This window comes from Osmerus eperlanus, chromosome 4, assembly GCF_963692335.1.
Source record: "Osmerus eperlanus chromosome 4, fOsmEpe2.1, whole genome shotgun sequence".
Taxonomy (NCBI): Eukaryota; Metazoa; Chordata; class Actinopteri; order Osmeriformes; family Osmeridae; genus Osmerus; species Osmerus eperlanus.
This window is the reverse complement of record NC_085021.1, coordinates 14,423,703-14,443,217: the sequence shown is the minus strand read 5'-3', so window position 1 is coordinate 14,443,217 and position 19,515 is coordinate 14,423,703. Positions and strand designations below refer to the sequence as shown.

Here is a 19,515-nt window from a genome sequence, read left to right as displayed (position 1 = left end):
TTTTTAAAGCAGTCTCTCAGTATTTAATGGTTGAGATAGTTGCCTGATTCTCGAGTGTTTTAAACACCCAATAAGACCATTCTGGCATCCTCTATGTCTTGCTGGTCACACACAGAATGAATCAGTCTCAGACCACAGATATTGATGCAATGCTACATTGTGCCTCATGAGACTACTAGTGTCTTACCTTTATTCTCACTTCATGTTTTCCTCCCCACAGTCTGCCATGGGAGTGTGCCCCACCTTCCCAATCAAGCAACCTAAAATAAACAGGAGAGTTTGTGCACGGCTGTCATAGCAGGATGAGTTCCAGGCCTCGGGCGTGTTCTGTATGCTGGAGATAAAGCCCTTCACAATGGTGAAGTGGAGCTGGCTCTCAGTCATAATGTGGGATGAGGATGGATGGCCAGCTTCTCAGACATACTGATCAGGGCTGATTTAATGACATCTACCTCCCACTTATTTCCTTAGGTGGCCATTAAAACTCCATCGCTGACTGATGAACTCCACAACTGTATTTGAATATCCCCTTTAGCTGTTCATGATTGACCTTAAGTTTAACGATTCTTGACCAGAAAAGTGTTCCAGCTCGTTTCTGCTTTTTTTCCCAACTTGATGTAGACACGTACTGTATTTCGAAGAGCATGGGGATGCTGTTGTAAAATTATGTGAAATTGAGTATTTATATGCGTTGTACAAGATTTTCAGTTTAGAAAATGTATGGGGAAGAAAAACACACAAAACATTGTTTCAAGTCATCAAAGATGTTAGCCAATTATAATGTAGAAATGAACTGCATTCAGTTAATCTATAGGTTTCTACAATTGATGAAGAACACTCTAAAACATGATTACAATGATTACTACGATCCATGGCATCAGCTTCATGATCTTATCTTATCGAATATATCTATATCTATATCTATCGAATATTCATGATGCTCCTAAAAATAAACAGAGACACTCATACTGTAAATGTTTACACCAGATGGGTTAATCAGCCGTATTGAGAGGTTGATCATCAGAAGGAATGGTTTCTCACCATGTGGTCACTGTGTTGTACTAAAGGTAGTCTAGCTTTAAGACGTGGTACAGTGTGAACAGTGAGCTAGGCTGGAAAAGGGACATTCATTACTTGGTGCTTGCTGAGGGGGACAGAGGCAGAGCGTGCAGTGCTCAGAGGCTGCTTCTCAATGGAGGGATGCAGACGGAGAAAGAGGAGAGATTCCACTACAGTTAATTAAGGACCACTCTGCATGTGCCTGTAAATGCGAGGAGGCAAATCTATTCTGTGTCAGTGGCAGGGTGCCCTCGAGGGATAACAGTGATATTTTCAAAGGTGGAAATGACAGTGCTCTAAGTCTGTTTCCAGAGTCTGGCTTGAGTGTCAGTTTCAGTGAGCCTGCTGCTGTGTTTTCGTCAAAGTGAAGTCGACGAAGAGAGTGTGAGAGGAGTTCACTCCTCAAAACCATCAAAGGAGTTGGGTTAGATCCACATGAGCTACAGCATGGATGGATGTAACATGTGTTAAGACACACCTATACTCCTGCCTGGATTGTTCAGGTAAGGCACTCTCTGAGGAAGAACACAACTCATCCAGGAAAGGTTGTCCTTCATAGACAGAATTTCAGATACCTCAGGTTTAATGTTTTATAGAATAAAGATGAAATAAGTGTGTATTGCTAAATGTGAATTTATACTATGAAGAGAAAGTAATGATTAGAAGCTTATTTATTTGATAAACTGTTCTGTGTTATTGTGTACTGTACATAATATTTATTCCCAATTTGCCAAAAATTGGCATGGTGATGTTTCATGTCCAAAACCAAAATACTTTGATTCATAAATAGCATTTTTCTTGTTCGATTCTAATTGTCAATCATAGCATAGGTGTGTCAAACTAATTTATTGAATCGTATAGATCTTATATTAACTGACCTGTATCTTTCTTGCCAAAGATTCCATGTTTATGCTGCAGCTATTCTCTTATCTATACAGCTTGGTGAGACATTACAAGGCTTTTGATTTCCATGACTGCTCTGTCACTGTCCCAGCACCCCATTCCTGATAGCGACAGATGCAGTCAGGCACAGGCAGAAAGGCACGGCAGGCAGCTGCCTGAGAGCAGGACACAAATCTTATCTTTCTTTATTTCTAATTTTGGTTTTAAGGCAAGAGCAGGGCTCAGGAGTTGATGGGAGTCAGCCTGTCAGGGGAAATCTCTGCTGCATGGAAAGCGTCCCCAGGGATCACTCCACATTTACTTTGTTGTGGCTCGGGGACAAGACAGGGCTGGAAGAACAACATGAGCAGTGAACAGTTGATAATTATACAATCCTATAGCCTGATAGATTCAGCTGACATGGGGTCAGTGAGGTCAGTTTTCCTAGATGAAAGACTTTTGTGACAGAACCAGAGATGTTTAGAAACGAAACACTTCATACGAAATGTTTATGTTTGTTTGTGAAAGAGAGAGAGATGAAAGAGAGAGAGAGAGCGACAGAGAGAGAGAGAAAAACATAGACATAGGGAGGGTCTGTGGTCACAGGTTAAGTCCATGTTGTTGAAGGTTGAGACCACACTGAGTGGGACTGTGCCCTCTCTGGTCCACAGCAGATGTGCCCTGTCATGTCCTGGCTGCTCTGCCTGTGTCTCTGGGTCAGTGTGACGACCATTCAGCTGTGCCAGGCCACCTTCTATGACACCATCCAGCAGCACCATGTGACACGGCCCGGACGCGTCTCCATCCACATGATAGGTGAGTCCCTCCACACCTCTGTGTGTGTCTCTGCTCTGGACTGCAAGGGGAGGTTTGTTTTTTTCCGGTAGGAAGGGAACTAGAATCTTGCCGATGTATGGTAAATCATTTTTTCACTCAATCTGTGTTAGCTTGAGGACAATAAATGCATTTCAAGTTTTTTCTCTTTGTTTTGGAAGGTTTTGTGTTTTATATAACCATGATAGATAGTCATGGGTGAGTCATGAACTTGTAGGAAAATGAGCCCAGATCTTTTCTTGAAGTGGTGGGTGTGGTTGGTTTTGGGCGCATCTTGCTTTGATGAGATCATTACATGTTAATGGGTGACTGGCTAATAAGCTCTTACCCATTAGCTAGAGAGCACATCTCAGTGTTGGGTTGTACAAAGAAGCTCTTAGCAAGTGATATTTACTATTCGGTCAAGGCTTTGGAGAGACACAGCGCTGTCTAATGCAGGGCTGTTGTTCAATGTACACTCTGATGTATGTATTATTCAAAAGAAATTGCAATTTTCACTTGGCTTCTATAATTCCTCTGTGAAATCACTTAAAAATAAAAATAGAAAAGATCCACAACTTTCAGTTTCTACTCCAGTATTGTGAATAAGTGTGGCCCTAAGATGTAAGAGCAGGTAGGGATACAACCAGACTGGTTTGGGTAGATACCGGAAGCTGTGCCTGCCTGTGAATCACATTTGCAGTACCTGCAGAAACTCTGTCAGCTGCTGCTTGTAGATCTACTATAAATGTCATTGCAATTCCTGTACCACTATCTTTGTTTTATTGCTCTTAGACAATTCTTAGACAAGCTTCAAATGTGCTGTCAAATACAAACAGGAAAGACATCTATAAAATACACAGTATGATGCCTATTGGGGCTGCAGTAAACAGGTTTCAGTCATTTTCTTTGTCTAAACTTCTATAGTGTGAAATGGCAATACGAGTTTTGGAGGAAATTCCCAGTACTTTTTAAATGCATGTGAATGGAAACATGCAATTTTGTGCAGCTTAAAAACTGAGATTTTTGGTATTTTAGTGGCATTACTTGCAATGAATAAACATAGCATAATCAACAAGGTTGAATGGTCCTTCCAAGTAATGAAGCAATGAAATTCCGGTAATTCCTTTACGACGTCAACACTTATTGCTGGGTTGGGAGCTTTGTGATATTACATATCAAATTGCCTTCTTTACCGAAATAATTAATCATTGGGGATTTAGGCATACAAATTAGACAATACACTCAACAAACACACATTCATTGTAAAATATCTCAATTACTACAAACGAAATGACACAACACTTAAATAATACATAATTTGACTTCTTCTCTGGCTTTCTTCTGCAGTTCAGTGAAAATATACTGTCATTCCCTAAACACCATAGCTTGGATTGTCCTCATTCTAGGATAAAGGAGATGCCAGTTTTATGAGATGGGAACAGGATGGATGCCTGGATAGACTGTGACAGGTGGACATTTGTTCTGTGTGTTGTGTTGTGAAGCTGTTGGATTGGTAGCAGTATTGGGGTTGACGGGTCATGAATTGGTGGCAGGAAGGCCATCGGTTGTAGACCATTGGGCCAATCACTGAAGCCAGTGACATGCCTTAAGATCACAAGTTGGTATTACCGAAGAAAATTGAGATCACAAGGGGCTAGAGATCAGTTTCCTTGCCAATAGTAACAGTTTTATAACAATGTAAAGGTGAACAATGTTTAGAGTAAGTGTAACTATAGTGCAAAACTTTGATCAACTATAATCCCAAATCAAAGGTTTATTTCTTTATTTCATGACCAAGCTTTTGACCACACATACCCTTAATTGGAAAAAGGTCCTGCCTGCAAACCATTTGTTGTAAATGTGTTCCAGGATATGTCTGAAATACCACAACTCAATAACTGACACTCCACCCACCTGCATGGTCAGGACAAGGAGGCACCCTGCTTTCTTTCGGGTTACTAGCCATGTTTTCCCCAACAGTTCTCTGCTTTACGTGCGTGAAAGTTTGTCCCCGAGCTGACAACCCCACCATGGCAGGAAGAGTTCCTGAATAGATTATAATGGATGTCCGGGGATTCGTCTGTCTGTCTCTGTCCTCTACCCTGCAGCCCTACTTACAGATTGCTTTTCTGCGCTGTCTCTGTGCCGTGCTGTGGGCTGTTCTCTAACCTCAGAAAGAGACACAACTCTCTGTGCTATGGGTCGGATGATTCATAAGGTGGCGTATTTATGCGGTGCAAGGAGCGTGAACAGCGCACAAAAGAGGACAGATTGTGTTTGTCATGCATGCGTAACGGGATGGGCTGAGATGTTGTTGTTTTAGGGTCATGGGCTTGAATCCACCCTCAGCCATGTCCACAGCATACCTCAAAAGACTTTTAATACAAAACACAAATTTTGTCAAAGCTTTTGTAGCCACCTTCAAATTAAAAACGAAACGAACTTAAAAGCAGTCAGGATAAAAAGCCATCTTAAATCAATGTGTGCAGAGTATTTGAAGCTCTGGTGAGTGTGTTTGTTTTACAAGGAGGAAAAATATCCATGTTTTGAATACAAATGTCTGAAAGTGTTTCTTGTGAAGGGAAGAGCCCTGATGGTTTTAAATTTCACACCCACCCTCTCTTCTTCCCCTCCCTCCTAATTTACAGCATGCACCTGTAATAGTTTTAGATTTTCTAAAACTATGTAGACATCAGAAACTTGTAGTGAGTGCCTGAATAATCTACAACACTGGAAGGGTGTGGCGTGATACAGAGCAAGGTCTACTAAAGAAGGGACACTCTATGCTTTAGCTGAACCAACTCTAACCAGGACATCGTTACAATCTGAGATTCTGATTTTTACATTTGTCAGTTTATATATCACCACTTGTCTATTAGTATCTGTTGTCCTATAGCAGAATTAATTGAGGAGCAACGATCAAAGATGCTAGAATGATGTCCTTTTCTGCTTTTGGCATCATTATCAAGAACATCTGCCTGTCACCTGTCATCTTAGCCCCGTCAGGACTTCAATTATCTACACTGTAAACAAGACATTCAGTCTCAGTATTGTCAGTATTTCTTTTCAGCAAGGTCTAATTCATAGACAGTGATATGATATCAAAGCTACAGCAACACAGAACAGTTAATACTTTGTGTAATCACCGTTTGTCTATTCCTTGTAAATTGTACTGGATTCTTCAGAATGAAAGGGGCTATTATCAAAGATATCCTATTTCAGTCTGTATATTGAATTCTATATGAGTGTCTCTTTTTAGAAAAGGGACTGAGAGACAGAGAAGGAGAACCCTATGCTCTCTGACAAAGCCTCCGTATACCAACTGCTACGGTACAAAATAACATGAAAAATGGATTTTCAGCTGTCACAAACAAAGGTTGTATCCCTCCATGCACAGTTCTAGACACTGACAGTTTAATAGCCTTATATAATGCATCCTGGAGGCACATTATTTTGACTTACATTTCCCCCTCCTCCATTCCTCCATCCCTCTCTCCATCTTTTCCTCCCTTCCTCAGACCTCATCTCTGCCTGGCTCCCACCAGTCTCATTGGTGCTACGCTAGTGCCAATGGGAAGTGGCATCCAGCTGGGGCCCAAGGCCCCAGCACATCTGGAGACTGCCAGGTTCACTTAGTTTGAATATTCCTATACTGTACATGCCACAGTGACCCCAGAGGACCATCTCACTGTTTCACCAGCTAGCGGGGTATCCTGACTGCTGGTCACTTTGTAAAACATTCCATATCTCCTTCCCCACAGATGGTATCCCCTGTCTTCTGCTATTGTTCAATCAGGGAATAACACTCATAGATTAATGATGCACCCATTTGAAGATGCATGTCTGTCATTTCCTACTTGTACTCTACAGTATTCTGTCACTTGGCTTGAGACGTAACATATTCAGTCAAGTAATCCTCAACACAACATTCAGTGTAACAAAAATACTTGGTGGTACACACAGCTTACATTTTTCTATGAATTATTCATTGCACTAGACTAGTATGAGCTTGTGGATATTTGTTTAAACAGCATGTTTAATTGAAGATCTACAACTAGCCCTGTGGAGGGGCTATGGTTTTGCGGTCACAACGCTTATGTGGAAAATGGATTTCTGTGGCCCACAGCTTAATTAATTACCCAGCATCTCTCGTCCCTGGCTGTGCCAGCTGTTTCCCTCCCCAGTCTGAATGTTCATGCATTAATAACCATAGTGCATCACTCCTACTGGTCATGGTGGTCACAGACGGAGAGCTTCTTCAAGGGTTCAACATAGAGGACAAGGACCCAGTCACCAGCAACAGCCATGTCATCCATCATCCTGCTGTCAAACAGCTCAGAGAATGGATGCTCGTCATCCACATGTTTTTGTTAATATGGAATAATATTTGACCATATGTTTAAAGATGGAAGACGATAGCAAGGCCTTACTTTGCATAATGCCTGAGCTCAAATGTGTTGATGTTCGTTGTATACACTGTCCAGAAGTCCAATGGAATTGTTTATGTTGCATCCATCATCCTAGGTAAAATGATCTTGTCTGTTATTACGTAGACAAATACTGTTGCAGTTTGTCTGATTATGCTCATGACAGTTTGCACACACTTTTTAAGATCACCGGAGCACATTCTTTTCAGCAGTTAGGGGTCTTGTGCTGTTGGAAGGTTCTATTTTGAGTGTGGGTTTAGTATCAGCTTGGTAGCTTAACCATTGTATTTCACAAACGTGTACTGTTACACGACATCCAGTATAATATTCATATGTGGTCATATAGATAACATACTGTACTTACTTAGTTCCACCCATTTACTTGTCCTACCTGCCAGACATATGAAGACATAAACCACCCGACAAAGACGTCAACAAAATATTTACATTTCTCATTTGGCGTTAGAAACAATAAGTAGCAATCGTTTGAAGTGCTGATATAATGGGGTGACAAGAGTGAAATAGGAAATAGGCTGGGAAACATACTCTTAAATAAAGCTCCACTAAATTAGCATATCAGCCACAGCATCTTTTACATACTCTGACAACATTTTGATGTCTGAGACATAAAATAAGTCCTTGATCGAGTTTGTGGGTTACATTAACTTGTCATGATGGCCCCGTCAGCTGTAATTAGAATTAAACATTTAGTCTTGTGAGTTTGTATTTCACAGCGAGACAAGGTCAGGACCCGTAGGCATCCTGAAAAAAGAATCTACAGAATTGGATAAGATGCAGAGCACTGGCTGATATTGCCAAAAATATACTTTGGAATATTTGGGATTTTCTTGGACTTTTCAACTTCTTTCCTAATTTCGATCTTGTGGATGCCTTTTGTGTTATATGCCATCACAACACTATTAAACTGTGTGTTTCTCTGTCTTCACCCTGCATTGATAGTTTGAAATGCTTTGCAGGAATATGAAATTCATTATCATTACTGAGACCTGCAGGGAAAAAAGAACATCTCAAGCTGCTAATTGGTTCCAAGGGGGAGGGAGGTAGGACATCCTAGCAAGGTAATTTATACTGTGTATCAGTCTCAATTGCAGATTAACTTTTTATGCCTGTTATATCTCCTTGGTGTGTCATCAGTCTTCTCGCATACTTAAACCCCAAATCCAATTACAGCAGGTTCAGAGGTTTGGTAGCATGCTTGCAGACAAGTTTGGTAGACTCTGTGGCTTCTCTGTTGCATTGACAATATACACTACCCATCACTGGAAGATTGATGGTGTGGCAAAAGCAACCTTAAAGATAGAGAGAGTCGTTTTTTGTTCTTGTTTCAGAAGCAGTGCTAGATGAATGCCTGATACAACATTTTAAAAATGACTGATGCTGCTCTTTTATCAAACCCATTCTAAAAGCAAGTCTTAGTTCCAGTGGTGTAAAACCAAGAAGCACATATTATCAACACTAACCCACAATTAGATGATTGAAAAGTTTGATTATGAGAGACTCTCTGCCATCACTGATAGCATATTGAATTAGTGATGAATTTCCTTCAACTCCAATTACAAGCATTGTTGCCAGCTGAATCTTACATAATCATTGCTCTTTTCCTAGGAGAGTACTTGTCATATTGTATGAGGGGTCATTTCTGGATTGTGCAAAAGAATATTACACATTGCACATGTTTCAGGCACATTAGCATCCTGCCTGCATTGTACAACCCAGCCCTGAAATGCACAGGGTTTGGGTTACAGTCAGTGGGCAGAGCAGCTCTTCTCTGACTTTGACTTCAGCCTATCATTACCCTTTCTTCTCATTGAATGTAGCCTCTTTTTCCATCTAGGCAGGCTATCTACAAATATGAAATACCAGCCCTGGACACTTATCAGTGAGAGAAAGGTCTAGATAGACAGACAGGCAGAGTTTGACATTTAACTATGACAGCATATGCACAGAACAAAACTAATTTTGGACATTTCTATCTCTCTTTTATGGCTCTCATTCATAACACTTTGTCGATGACCAGGATGCTCTAGTGCCTTTGGTCACTTTAAAGACTTTGTATGTTTATTATAGACATTTTTGTAATTTCTGTGTTTTTTCTGTCATGCAACACACAATACATATCCCCAACAAATAACTAAATCACTACAGACATTGCTTGCATAAGGGTCCTACTCCTGTTTCAGAATATGATTTCATGGGCTTGATCAGCAGCAGTCCAACAGCAGCCTGGGACTCTGTTGCATGTGACAGCTGAAACGACAGGCTTTGAGGCTCACATGCAAATGTGAAAAAAAACCATTCCTTTCTTTTCCTTTTTCTCGCTGTTCCTCTCTTTCTCTCTCTCTCTCTCTGGTTCCTCTCTACCATGCAGTTTTCATGCATCTTAAAACAACAGCAGCTCAGTTTTCTCAGTAGCTATTTTGCATTTCAATAAAGCATCACCCATCTTCAGTGGCCCACTGGGCAGGGCCAATCTTAAGGCCCCGCTGTGTTACAGTGACAGCACTGGCTGGCAGCCATATTTCATGAATTTCCCTGCTTTTATTTGTCATGGACCATACTTTTCAGAGGAGCAATTGATATTCTTTCTCAGCCAAGTGTAAATTGTGCATGCTGCGAAAAAGACATGGCTAAATTCAATCTAAAGGAGGGGGAAATCATCCTCTTTGAGAGGAAAGGTGAACACAGATACACAGCCAAACGTGCACAAAGAAGAGATTTAAAACTCTCTTGAAGTGACAGTTGCTGTTGCAGGTCATGTAATTCAATGGGGGACATAAAAGGATAGGTAGAAGAATCACAACTGATTAATCAAAGATACAGGGTACACTTCTTGTTCTGTCACTGTTCACAAGCTACTTTAAATCCACCAACTTATCTATTCAGTGATTCCCACTGTTATTCTTTACTGATTTATTGTGATCTTCCAAATTGTAGTACACAAAATTCAGATTGGAAAACATATCTTTTTTTTTTCTCCACAAATTCAATTCAACCCAAAAACAAAATAGTCACGAACAGTGCACATTTTATCGTATATTGTATTAACGTCTCTGCCTTTTCCCAAAGCATTTCAGACTAGAATAACAAAAGCCCTTCAGGGACTTTACATGCTTTCAGAGGAAAAAAAGGCTGTAGATTTGACACCACATAGACACCTCTCCTCTCACTGCCTCTCACTCTCTTCCATCTAGTTTAATTTGACATTCTCTAATCTGGCTGTCCCATTACCCATCAGTGACAGGGCTGCCGTAGCCTGCTGGCACACATGTCTACATAGAGAAAGGCCAGGGAGAGCAGCCTATAATGGGTCACCTTGAATGTATCTCCCATTTGAAAGTGACAGGCTTGATGTTGGCCAATACGGGATGTGATTTTCCAGAACTCTTGGAGATCAGGTGCCTTGCTGTTCAACTGGAGTTAGATGTTCTAACCTGAGGTTGTTACTGGCAAGACATAGGTCTGATATTGACCACTAGAGCTGTGGTGGAGTCATGTTTGTGATGACAGACTGTATCTTAGCTGCATTCAATCTTTTTTTATAAATATGTGTGTGTACGTGACAGACAACGAGAGAGAGAGAAAAGGCAAGAGAAAGAGAGGGAGAGAGAGACAAAGAGAGAGAGAGATGGAAAGTGTAGTCAGTGTTGTGAATGGTGTCACAGGCTGTCAATCAGAAGATGTATGCGTGCATCCACACAACCCCTGGAGTAAGTCAGGTTACCTGCTAAATTGAGTCCCCCAGGCTTTCCAAGTGGATGGCATTGTGAAGTATAACAGTTAGAACATTCAATTTCAGTCTTTCAGCCATATGCACTTTTTCCTGAGAGCTCGAGGAGAATCAATATATTGCTTTACAATCAAGCTATAGGAGGAGATAACATTCAGGAATATATGTTATTAAACATTTTGCACTGGCAAGGGAATATGTTACATTTCAAATTATTTCTTGATAGGCAAAAAACCCATGCATGCAATTCAATGCAATAAAGGTCTGCAAAAAGATTTTCAATTTTAACGGCATGCATGAATGCTTTTAGAATCACACAAAAATCACACATTCACACAAACACACACACATGCACTGCACAGATGGTATTAGACTATCGTAATAAAATACGTGTGCCCATCGTAATAAAAATAATACCTGCAATCAGAATCCTTCTGAGACTGGATCACACTCTGGGCTTATTACTGTAGACAGTAAGTCATGGCATACTTTTAGCATCATGACGTTTCTATTGAGATGTACAGACCATCTTCCTCTGTGCCATAGTTGTTTTATCACCTGTGAACAAGTGCTTTTTCGTCCCTTTTGGGCTCTTTTCACAGTAATTAAGCAGACATAACTTCAGATCCACGTAATTTTTGAAGGCAATGTTCAGTGTCTGTGTCATTTCCCTGTATCAGAGCTCCAAATTCATTTTCATACACCTTCTGGGAGTCTCACAGGCATGCTTTATGGGGGCTATTTGTTTGGAACAGAAAGCACCCATTTGCATTTGTTCTCCAGTTAGCAGGTGGTTGACTTGCACCAGGATTTACGACATGCACAAATTACGGTGCTTCAATGCATTTTCAGACCAGCTCCACAATAATTCCAGTTATTTCCTGTCCCTTGAAATAAAGGGATATATTTGGATAGGGATATATTTCGATATCTCCTGAGAAGATGACGGCACACCTTAAATATTGCTTCTACATCATGAAATGATATAGCTGAGGTGAACTGCTAATGGTAAAAACAATCTTGGTTCTGAGTTGGTGAGTAATCTGACAGCTCCAGTATCTTCGGAGAGGTAATCTAACATATGGGCTTTTTTTACTTGATCAGAACTCACATTTCTAATTCCAGAGCTGTACTATAGCTTCCAGTACCTTTCATGAAAACATCCCAGTTAAACCTGTGAACCAGGTGTTTTATGGAATCTCCGCTTATACACGTTCACTTCCAAAAAAGGTCAGTGCCTCTCCAATAAAAAAAAACAAAAAACAACAAAAGGAGTCTGTGACTTGTGTTGTGCAGGTCATGTTTGGACACTCCTATCCTGACAGGCCCAGTGATCCACAGAGCGAGAGGCAGGAGGTGAGCACCGAGCCCGACCATAGAAATAAAACAGCTCCAGCAGGATACCCCTCTGCTCTGTCTCCCCCTTGACCCCCTGGGATGGCTATCTCACTGGGATCCCTATTTCTGTCATTCAAAATGGCACCAGGTGGGTCTGTGAACCTAGTGAGGAGGAACCGACTAATATACCTCCTAGTGAGATATGCCTTCACATCCCAGAGACCAAAAAACGTAATTTACTAAAGTATATACACTTTTAATTAAAATGTCTCAAATGGGTAGCTAGAAAAGCTATAATTCTTTTGTTATTTTAACACCTGTCTCAACCTGTGTCAAAAGCAAGTACATAAACGCACACAAAAGCACACACCTGCTCACCTGCTATCACATCCCCCCCCCCCCCCCCACCCACACACGCAAACACATATGCCATGTGGGTTGATGACTGTTCACAATAGAAGGGGAACTGAAATAGATAAAACAATTATATCCTTGCATGGCTCCATCCTCCACCTGATGAGAGTATTCATCTCCACTCATGTTATTCTCCGTCTTCCTCTGAAATATTCATAACCCAGAGACCGGCTGTTGGAGCATGCAGTGTTTTGCAGTCACAAACTGAAGCCATGGCTGAGCTTAAAAGGCACTCATCAGTGTTGCATTACTTTGTCTAAAGGCACCCATCACACCTGCCAGCTGGAAACACTAAACTTATTAGCATTTTTATTTGATTTTAATAAATTATTCTGAGGTGATGATTTCCAAATATAGTTTCTCGATACAGTTTTCCTGTTTCTTCTCAGCAAGCAGCGAGAGTTAATTCTGTTGAGTAGTGTGTTTTTAATAGATCAAAGGAGAAATCTGGGTCTGTCTTATGCAATTAAGAAGATGCATTAAAGAGAGCAAACCCCTGTGGGCTGTTGTTTTCTAACGAATGCCCTACTGCTTCAACTGGTACATCATGATTAACTTTGGGCAAACATGCCCTGTTGTGGCAGCCCCAACATCAGGCAGCAGACAGCACTCTCTCTGATACAAGATCAGGATACATCCATCATCTGCACCAACCAAAGGCTGTTGATGTTTTCAGAAACACATACCCTGGAGCCTGGATAACCCCAAGTAACTACACTTTGTTGCAGAGAAACCAAGTGAGGCCATTGAAAAAAAGGTATTTCAGTTATTTCCACTCCCTCTATTAAACCTTAGCAATCACGGCTGTGTTTAATCACTCTATGACAATTATTTCCACCCATTACCCCCTTCCCCAGGCATTCTCCAACTCAGATTTGGCTTTGTTGTTATTATTTGCAGTTAATTCTCTGTTGACCAAGGCTCCACAACACCTTGAAAAGTAGAAGTGGAGCATATGTATCATACAGTATGACTTTGACATTATGAGGCTCTGTAAAAAAAAAAAAAAAGACTCCAGCTGCCTTCATCATAAATCCCAGCACCTAATGTCAGATGCATGAAAGCTTACTGTTTATCTGCCGCTTGGTTACAAATATTGCTTCTGACCTCTACCGCTAATGAAGAGTTGGTACAGAAAAGTGAGTTAAAAGGAGTGAGGATGAGGGAGGGTGGAGGTGAGTCCTCCTTTCATCCTGGGGTCAAGATAGGTTATGTTGGCTAATCTTTGCAGGCTCTAACATGATAGCTCAATTATCTCGTGTGACTCATACTCCTCATACCTGAACTTATGCTCCTCTGATACTGAGATTGGCTCAGACTCAGAACTAGAAATGGCAAACATTTAGAACTGCCCACATTTCTACTGTTTGAAATGATATAATTCAATAGTGGTTAAGTCTGTAATCAGTAGAGTAGGTATTAAACATAATTTACATTTGAGCACATTGTCTGTGAATCAGTGATGTAAATAAACACATCAATCACCAATTAAAAGACTAATTTGGCAGTTCCTATAGTAGTTCACTTAATTTACTGACTAAACTGTACTTGTGTCATGTGAATGGGCGTAGAGCTGTGTGATACTGGATGTCAAGGACTCGGAGGAGAGCTGTGGAGGAGGACCTGACAGGGGCTCTCTGGTCCTTCAGGCAGAGGCAGCCAGGCTTGTGATAATTACGCTACATGAAGGGCCAGTGTTCATATTCAGGCAAGGGCCCCGGCAGGCCTCTTCGCCTACTAATAGATCTGTCTTTATCTACCGTACACTCCCTCTCTCTGGCATCTTCATCATGCCTTCACACAACATGGTTCTCGGAGGGATCATTTACTCAAAGCACAACATCCATTGCTCCCGTTTATGGTAAACCTGCCTGACATTTTTATAGCTGTCGTGTGTAATAAACTTGTGATTACTCACGTGAAGAGAATCCATCTATGTGGATACTGTGTGCAAGCCAAGACACATACTGTAGATCTAGATGAGAAAGACCGGTCAAGGAACATAGAATTTATTGAAAAAAGAGAAACTCAAATCGTAATCCAACAAGACACAAAGAACCGGATTAATGCTGTTTATTACCAGATTTCATTTCTCAGTGTGTTGTTCTTAACTTTTCTGTCATTAGAAGGAGGCACATGTGAGGTGATTGCTGCTCACCGATGCTGTAACAAGAACCGCATAGAGGAGCGCTCCCAGACAGTCAAGTGCTCCTGTCTACCAGGGAAGGTGGCAGGGACCACCCGGAACAGGCCCTCCTGTGTGGATGGTAAATTTGCTGAAACTTCAAAGGCACATTCTTTCAATCTCACAGAAGGTTCAACTTAAGATTCAGTATACACTAGATTCCAGGGATACTAAGACATACAGTTCAGGCCGTCAACCTGGAAAGTACAGATATTGTTACAGTTCAGTTTTAACCCAGCCGGTGCAAAGTCACCCCAGCCCTTGCTTTGTCCCAGATAAGCATATTATTAATGCCCTGTCACATCCAGAGATGTGCAATGGTTGATAGTCTAAGAATATGTAGGGTAACCTTTGGTGTGCACAGTGCACCTTATACACAGGCAGAATATTTATGCATGTTTTATTAGAGGCCATGTTGGACTTGTGCTGCCTGCTGGTATTAGGTATTGTATGATCTTGTTAAAGTCACCGGGGGGGGGGGGGGGGGGGGGTAGCCTTTTTAAAAGCCACTTTAACCAGAAAGGTAAAGAAAACAATCTCTGGTCACATAGATATGTTTTTACTCATTCTTATCTTTGTAGTAAAAATGTAAGCAGCTCATAAAGATTATAAAGAAAATAAAGAGAATTAGTGCAAAATGCATTAATTTTGTTTGCCAAAAACTCCCATCTGCCTGTAAATTTCATCTCGATCCATTTAGAAATATTGCCACAATTACTGAGCAGAGTGAAAGAATTTTAGGTCTCAGACAGGGTATTTTCTTCTGACAGTTGTCTGAAATGTGCTACCCATTTACCCTGTACATACCCTGTATTTAAGGCCATTTACCTTTTCTGATGGCTGAAAAATTGCCTGCATTAAAGTCATGTCACAGCTCCTTCTAAGCACACTTACACAACCATCTGAGAAGATGCTGGTTCACTGCTCTGAACTCGGAAACAGAAAACCCTTCCATTTCAATCAAAGTAAACAAAGGGATCAATAACAGGAACAAAGGATCCTCAAATTATTCAACAGTCAAGAGGATAAAAGCTTTTTAAAATACATGTATTAATTGGAGCTAACAGTGTTCAGTGAAGGAAAAAAAGATAGCTTCAAAACCTCTCTATTTATTAAGCAAGTATTGTTTCCATGTGATGTAGGAGTTCATCTCCAAGCCCTACAGTGCAGCTGTCTGATTATACCTCCTGCTGGGTAAGAGACACCCAGGTCACTGTATCTCTCCAATGTTTTCTGTGCCTGTAGCATCCATAGTAATTGGGAAGTGGTGGTGTGAGATGGAGCCGTGCCTGGAGGGAGAGGAGTGCAAGACGCTCCCTGACAACTCCGGCTGGATGTGCTACGCTGGCAACAAGATCAAAACCACCAGGGTAAGATAACCTCAGCTGACCATCTGATTGGAGACTAGGTACCATGGTAGAAGTAGAATGAACTATAAAAACAACGTTGCTTTACAAAGCATATGATGATTCTGGGAATTGATTGAACGGTAACATTCCATGAAACCCCTTTTTTTCCCTCAGAACACCCAGCCATACACATCGATATATTAAAACCTGGCAGCAGAGCAGAGTTACTTAACAGGTTGGCCTCGTCATAATTGTGCCACATCATTAGCACCATGCTGTATGTCCTCTGCTCTCCCTTGCACATTACATTTTTTCTGAAGTATCTGAATTCATTTAAAGAAGATTGAATGAATGATTAAGTACTGCACTACAGAATTACCTTTATACTGAAGACACACTCTTTGACAATAAATTTGCAATCTGAATTTTTTGTTTCAGATGAGTTACACCTAACAAAAACCTTCGCATATACTCAACAAGCCTGAAAATCCTGGATAAAAGACATGACTACATGTGCATATACTACAACCACTGCTGCGGGCTGCTGACAAATGACACAGTTCAAAAGTATTCCCATGGGGAGCATGGTATAACTTGGTGATGAATTAACTTTCATCCTTTGGAGAGGAACATGAACACTACTGCCTTTGGATAAAGACTGTGTCTGATATTCCTCCTCTGGCATCTATAAACTGATGTTGATTCTGAAGCTCTCACGTAGAGACACTTGCGGTGTTAGGGTTGGTTTGAGAAAATGGTGGTTGACAGCCCTCAGGTTTCTTAGAGTACTCATTTGTACATACAATGTTCATGTCTTTCTATGTGTACAGGACGATGAAGGTCATAAGTCTCTTACTGAAGTCCCTGAAAGCATCATCTCTACTCTTCGTGTAGTTGTGATCAAATACAAAGCCAAATGTTTGTACTGAAAATATTGAAATCTATATTGAGGGTTTGAACATGATGATGTACTTATAGTTCTTGACCTCCCAGTCCACTTACAGTACACCTAGTGTCTCTGAATTGGTTCAGATGAAATACATATTATCTGTTATCTTGCTATTGGGCTATTGAGTCAGACAAAAGTCTGAAGAGGGCACATGACCCATCTGAAGCTAATCTCAAGTCTTTTTAGGTTGAGGTCCCGGTTTTGTTGTTGGGCGCATAGGGTTGCCAAAAGGATCTTTTCCAAATACAAAATGGTGTTTCTTGTTACATTCTGTAAATGTTCTGTTTGTCTGTGTTTGTATGCCTTTCTTCATACACGACTCTATAACATTTACAGAAAATAACTTCTACTCATTAGAAATCCTTTAATTGTGCACCAAAAATTACAGTTTGTGTGTATTTTCCCTTAAATGCCTTATTTGTGTCAATTTATTCAACAATACTGTACATAATACGGTAATCATGGATACATATGTCTTTAATCTTGGAAAACAGTATGGTGTGTGTGATTAAATATCTATTTTCCACTGGTCTCACAGTTTTACTTACAGTATCTATATGTTGATGTGTGAAAAATGAAACAATGAAAAAATTAGTCTGTCAAATTATTCCTGCATCGTTTTCCCAATGAAGTGGGAAAGTTCCGGCTTGTGGGATGATGTGTAAAGACTTCCCATTACAAAGCACCAGGGAGTTAGTCAGCCAGTAGGAAGAAGTTGATTTAAAATCATCCTGAAGGGTTTGTTCAGAGTGTGGCTCCCTGGCACATGTTGTTGCCAGTCACCATCTGTGCTGGTGGTCAAACAGTGCAAACACATGCCGACTCCCAGGCCATGACAGCAGGTTGAGGCACACAGAGCACCAATTAGCATGCCTCTAAATCACATGCTTGTTTTTATATACAAACATGCAAAGATTATTTGTCTGTTCCAAGGCTATTGAAATCAGAACAGCAACACTGCCGACAGTGTTGTGCCTGTGCCGCAAAGGCCTACAGTCTAGATTTAACATAAGATACCAAAGCAGTGCTTCCTTCAAACGCTCCCTTGACAGTTAAATTACGAATGAAACAATTCTATTCACAGAGGATGCCAGCTGGTCAGTCCTGACTCCTGGGAGGATGTGGGATGGACAGAGGTGTGTGGTTGAAGGTGAAACCATGGTGGACATTGTACCCCTGAGGCACACAGAGAAACAAAGACAGGCGAGTTACTATCTGGATAAAAATACACCTCAGTTCTTTCTATGTTGACCATCCTCCTCAAGTCTGATGGTACCAGACACCCGACAAATGATGCAGAAAGAAGCCCAAAATTCAACCCAAAAGAAATCATTTACCTTTTCTAAATACATTTGCAACATTTTAGTTTGTCTTCTGTGGTCAAGCCTCTATTAAGCCAGTCTTCTGTCAGTCCCTGGGGCTCTTCCTCAAGGTCTGCTGCCTCACATTGGGGTGCAGAACCATGACAACCATGACACCTCTGATGCTGATCCGTCCTGACTTCTTTTGTGACGTGTGTGAGGTGTCATGGGAACTGTGACGTTCCCCATGGTCCATTTCAGTGGCACATGTCATATTTATAAACTCACTCAAACTGTCTGACTGTCTACTCCTGTTCCATGTAAAATACACTTGCGCAAGACAACATCTCTCCACAAATGTCACTTTACAGGAGCTACTCAGGATTGCTTTAGGAGAACATCAGGTGTGAAGACCATGATTAGATCGGGACCACATCCCTACATGTCTCTGTTTTAGCTGTAAATGGAGATGTCAGACACAGTTCATCATGCTCCAGCTCTCACATACCATCAGCAAGTGACACATCCCCCCCCCCAAAAACATCCCTGAAATAAACCAAAACCCCTACAGACATACATGTATGTATACATAATATACACATTATATACATTATATATTCACATGTATACACTGACTACAATGTACCGTACATGAGAACAGTACTCTGAGAAAGTTGTACACAAACGGCGTGGTTTAAGTTACTCCTTTATATACTGTAGCTAGTAAGATGTTTCATGTTTGAGAATTGGTATGTTTGCCATTCTCTTCCTGTACAACAAGCAGGCAGCGTGATTACCAAGTCTAATCACATTCTCCAGCCCAGCCCTGTCTCCACTCCCCCTGTGGGCTGTCGGGATTTCAAAGTCAAGGTAACACGGCCCAAACTGGATTCTAATTAAACCTGACATCAGGTGCATCTCTTCTCATGGCGTTCCTCCACCTTTCATCTGAATGATTCAAGCTGGGAACACCAGGAACAACCACACCATTTGGACATTATGAAGGATTAATAGGTTGATCACACAGCAAATACAATACTGACACCC

At 41.0% G+C, this 19,515-nt stretch overlaps 1 protein-coding gene across 3 annotated transcripts; it reads left to right on the top strand.

Annotated features, from left to right (window-relative positions):
• Positions 1–1,148: 1,148 nt before the first annotated feature.
• LOC134018269 (chemokine-like protein TAFA-1) lies at positions 1,149–17,651 on the top strand. Of its 3 annotated transcripts, none has more exons than XR_009929905.1 (6): positions 1,149–1,562; positions 2,616–2,757; positions 14,811–14,951; positions 16,115–16,239; positions 16,393–16,495; positions 16,657–17,651. XR_009929905.1 is itself a non-coding variant. In XM_062458152.1 (6 exons), exons 2-5 carry the CDS (start codon positions 2,616–2,618, stop codon positions 16,420–16,422), a joined length of 438 nt encoding a protein of 145 aa, XP_062314136.1. In that variant the 5' UTR covers positions 1,149–1,562; the 3' UTR covers positions 16,423–16,453; positions 16,657–17,651. The 3 variants fall into 3 exon arrangements, 2 of the variants coding, with proteins under 2 accessions (XP_062314136.1, XP_062314137.1); XM_062458152.1 differs by having other exon boundaries at positions 16,393–16,453; XM_062458153.1 differs by having other exon boundaries at positions 2,613–2,757; positions 16,393–16,453.
• Positions 17,652–19,515: the final 1,864 nt, after the last annotated feature.

What these genes read in the sequence shown, in the direction of transcription:
- LOC134018269 (XM_062458152.1), top strand. Translation starts at nt 2,616, where the DNA reads ATGTGCCCTGTCATGTCCTGGCTGCTCTGCCTGTGTCTCTGGGTCAGT. An exon ending in CGTCTCCATCCACATGATAG is followed by an intron (nt 2,758 to 14,810) that starts GTGAGTCCCTCC and finishes TTCTGTCATTAG; the next exon opens with AAGGAGGCACATGTGAGGTG. An exon ending in CAGGCCCTCCTGTGTGGATG is followed by an intron (nt 14,952 to 16,114) that starts GTAAATTTGCTG and finishes CTGTGCCTGTAG; the next exon opens with CATCCATAGTAATTGGGAAG.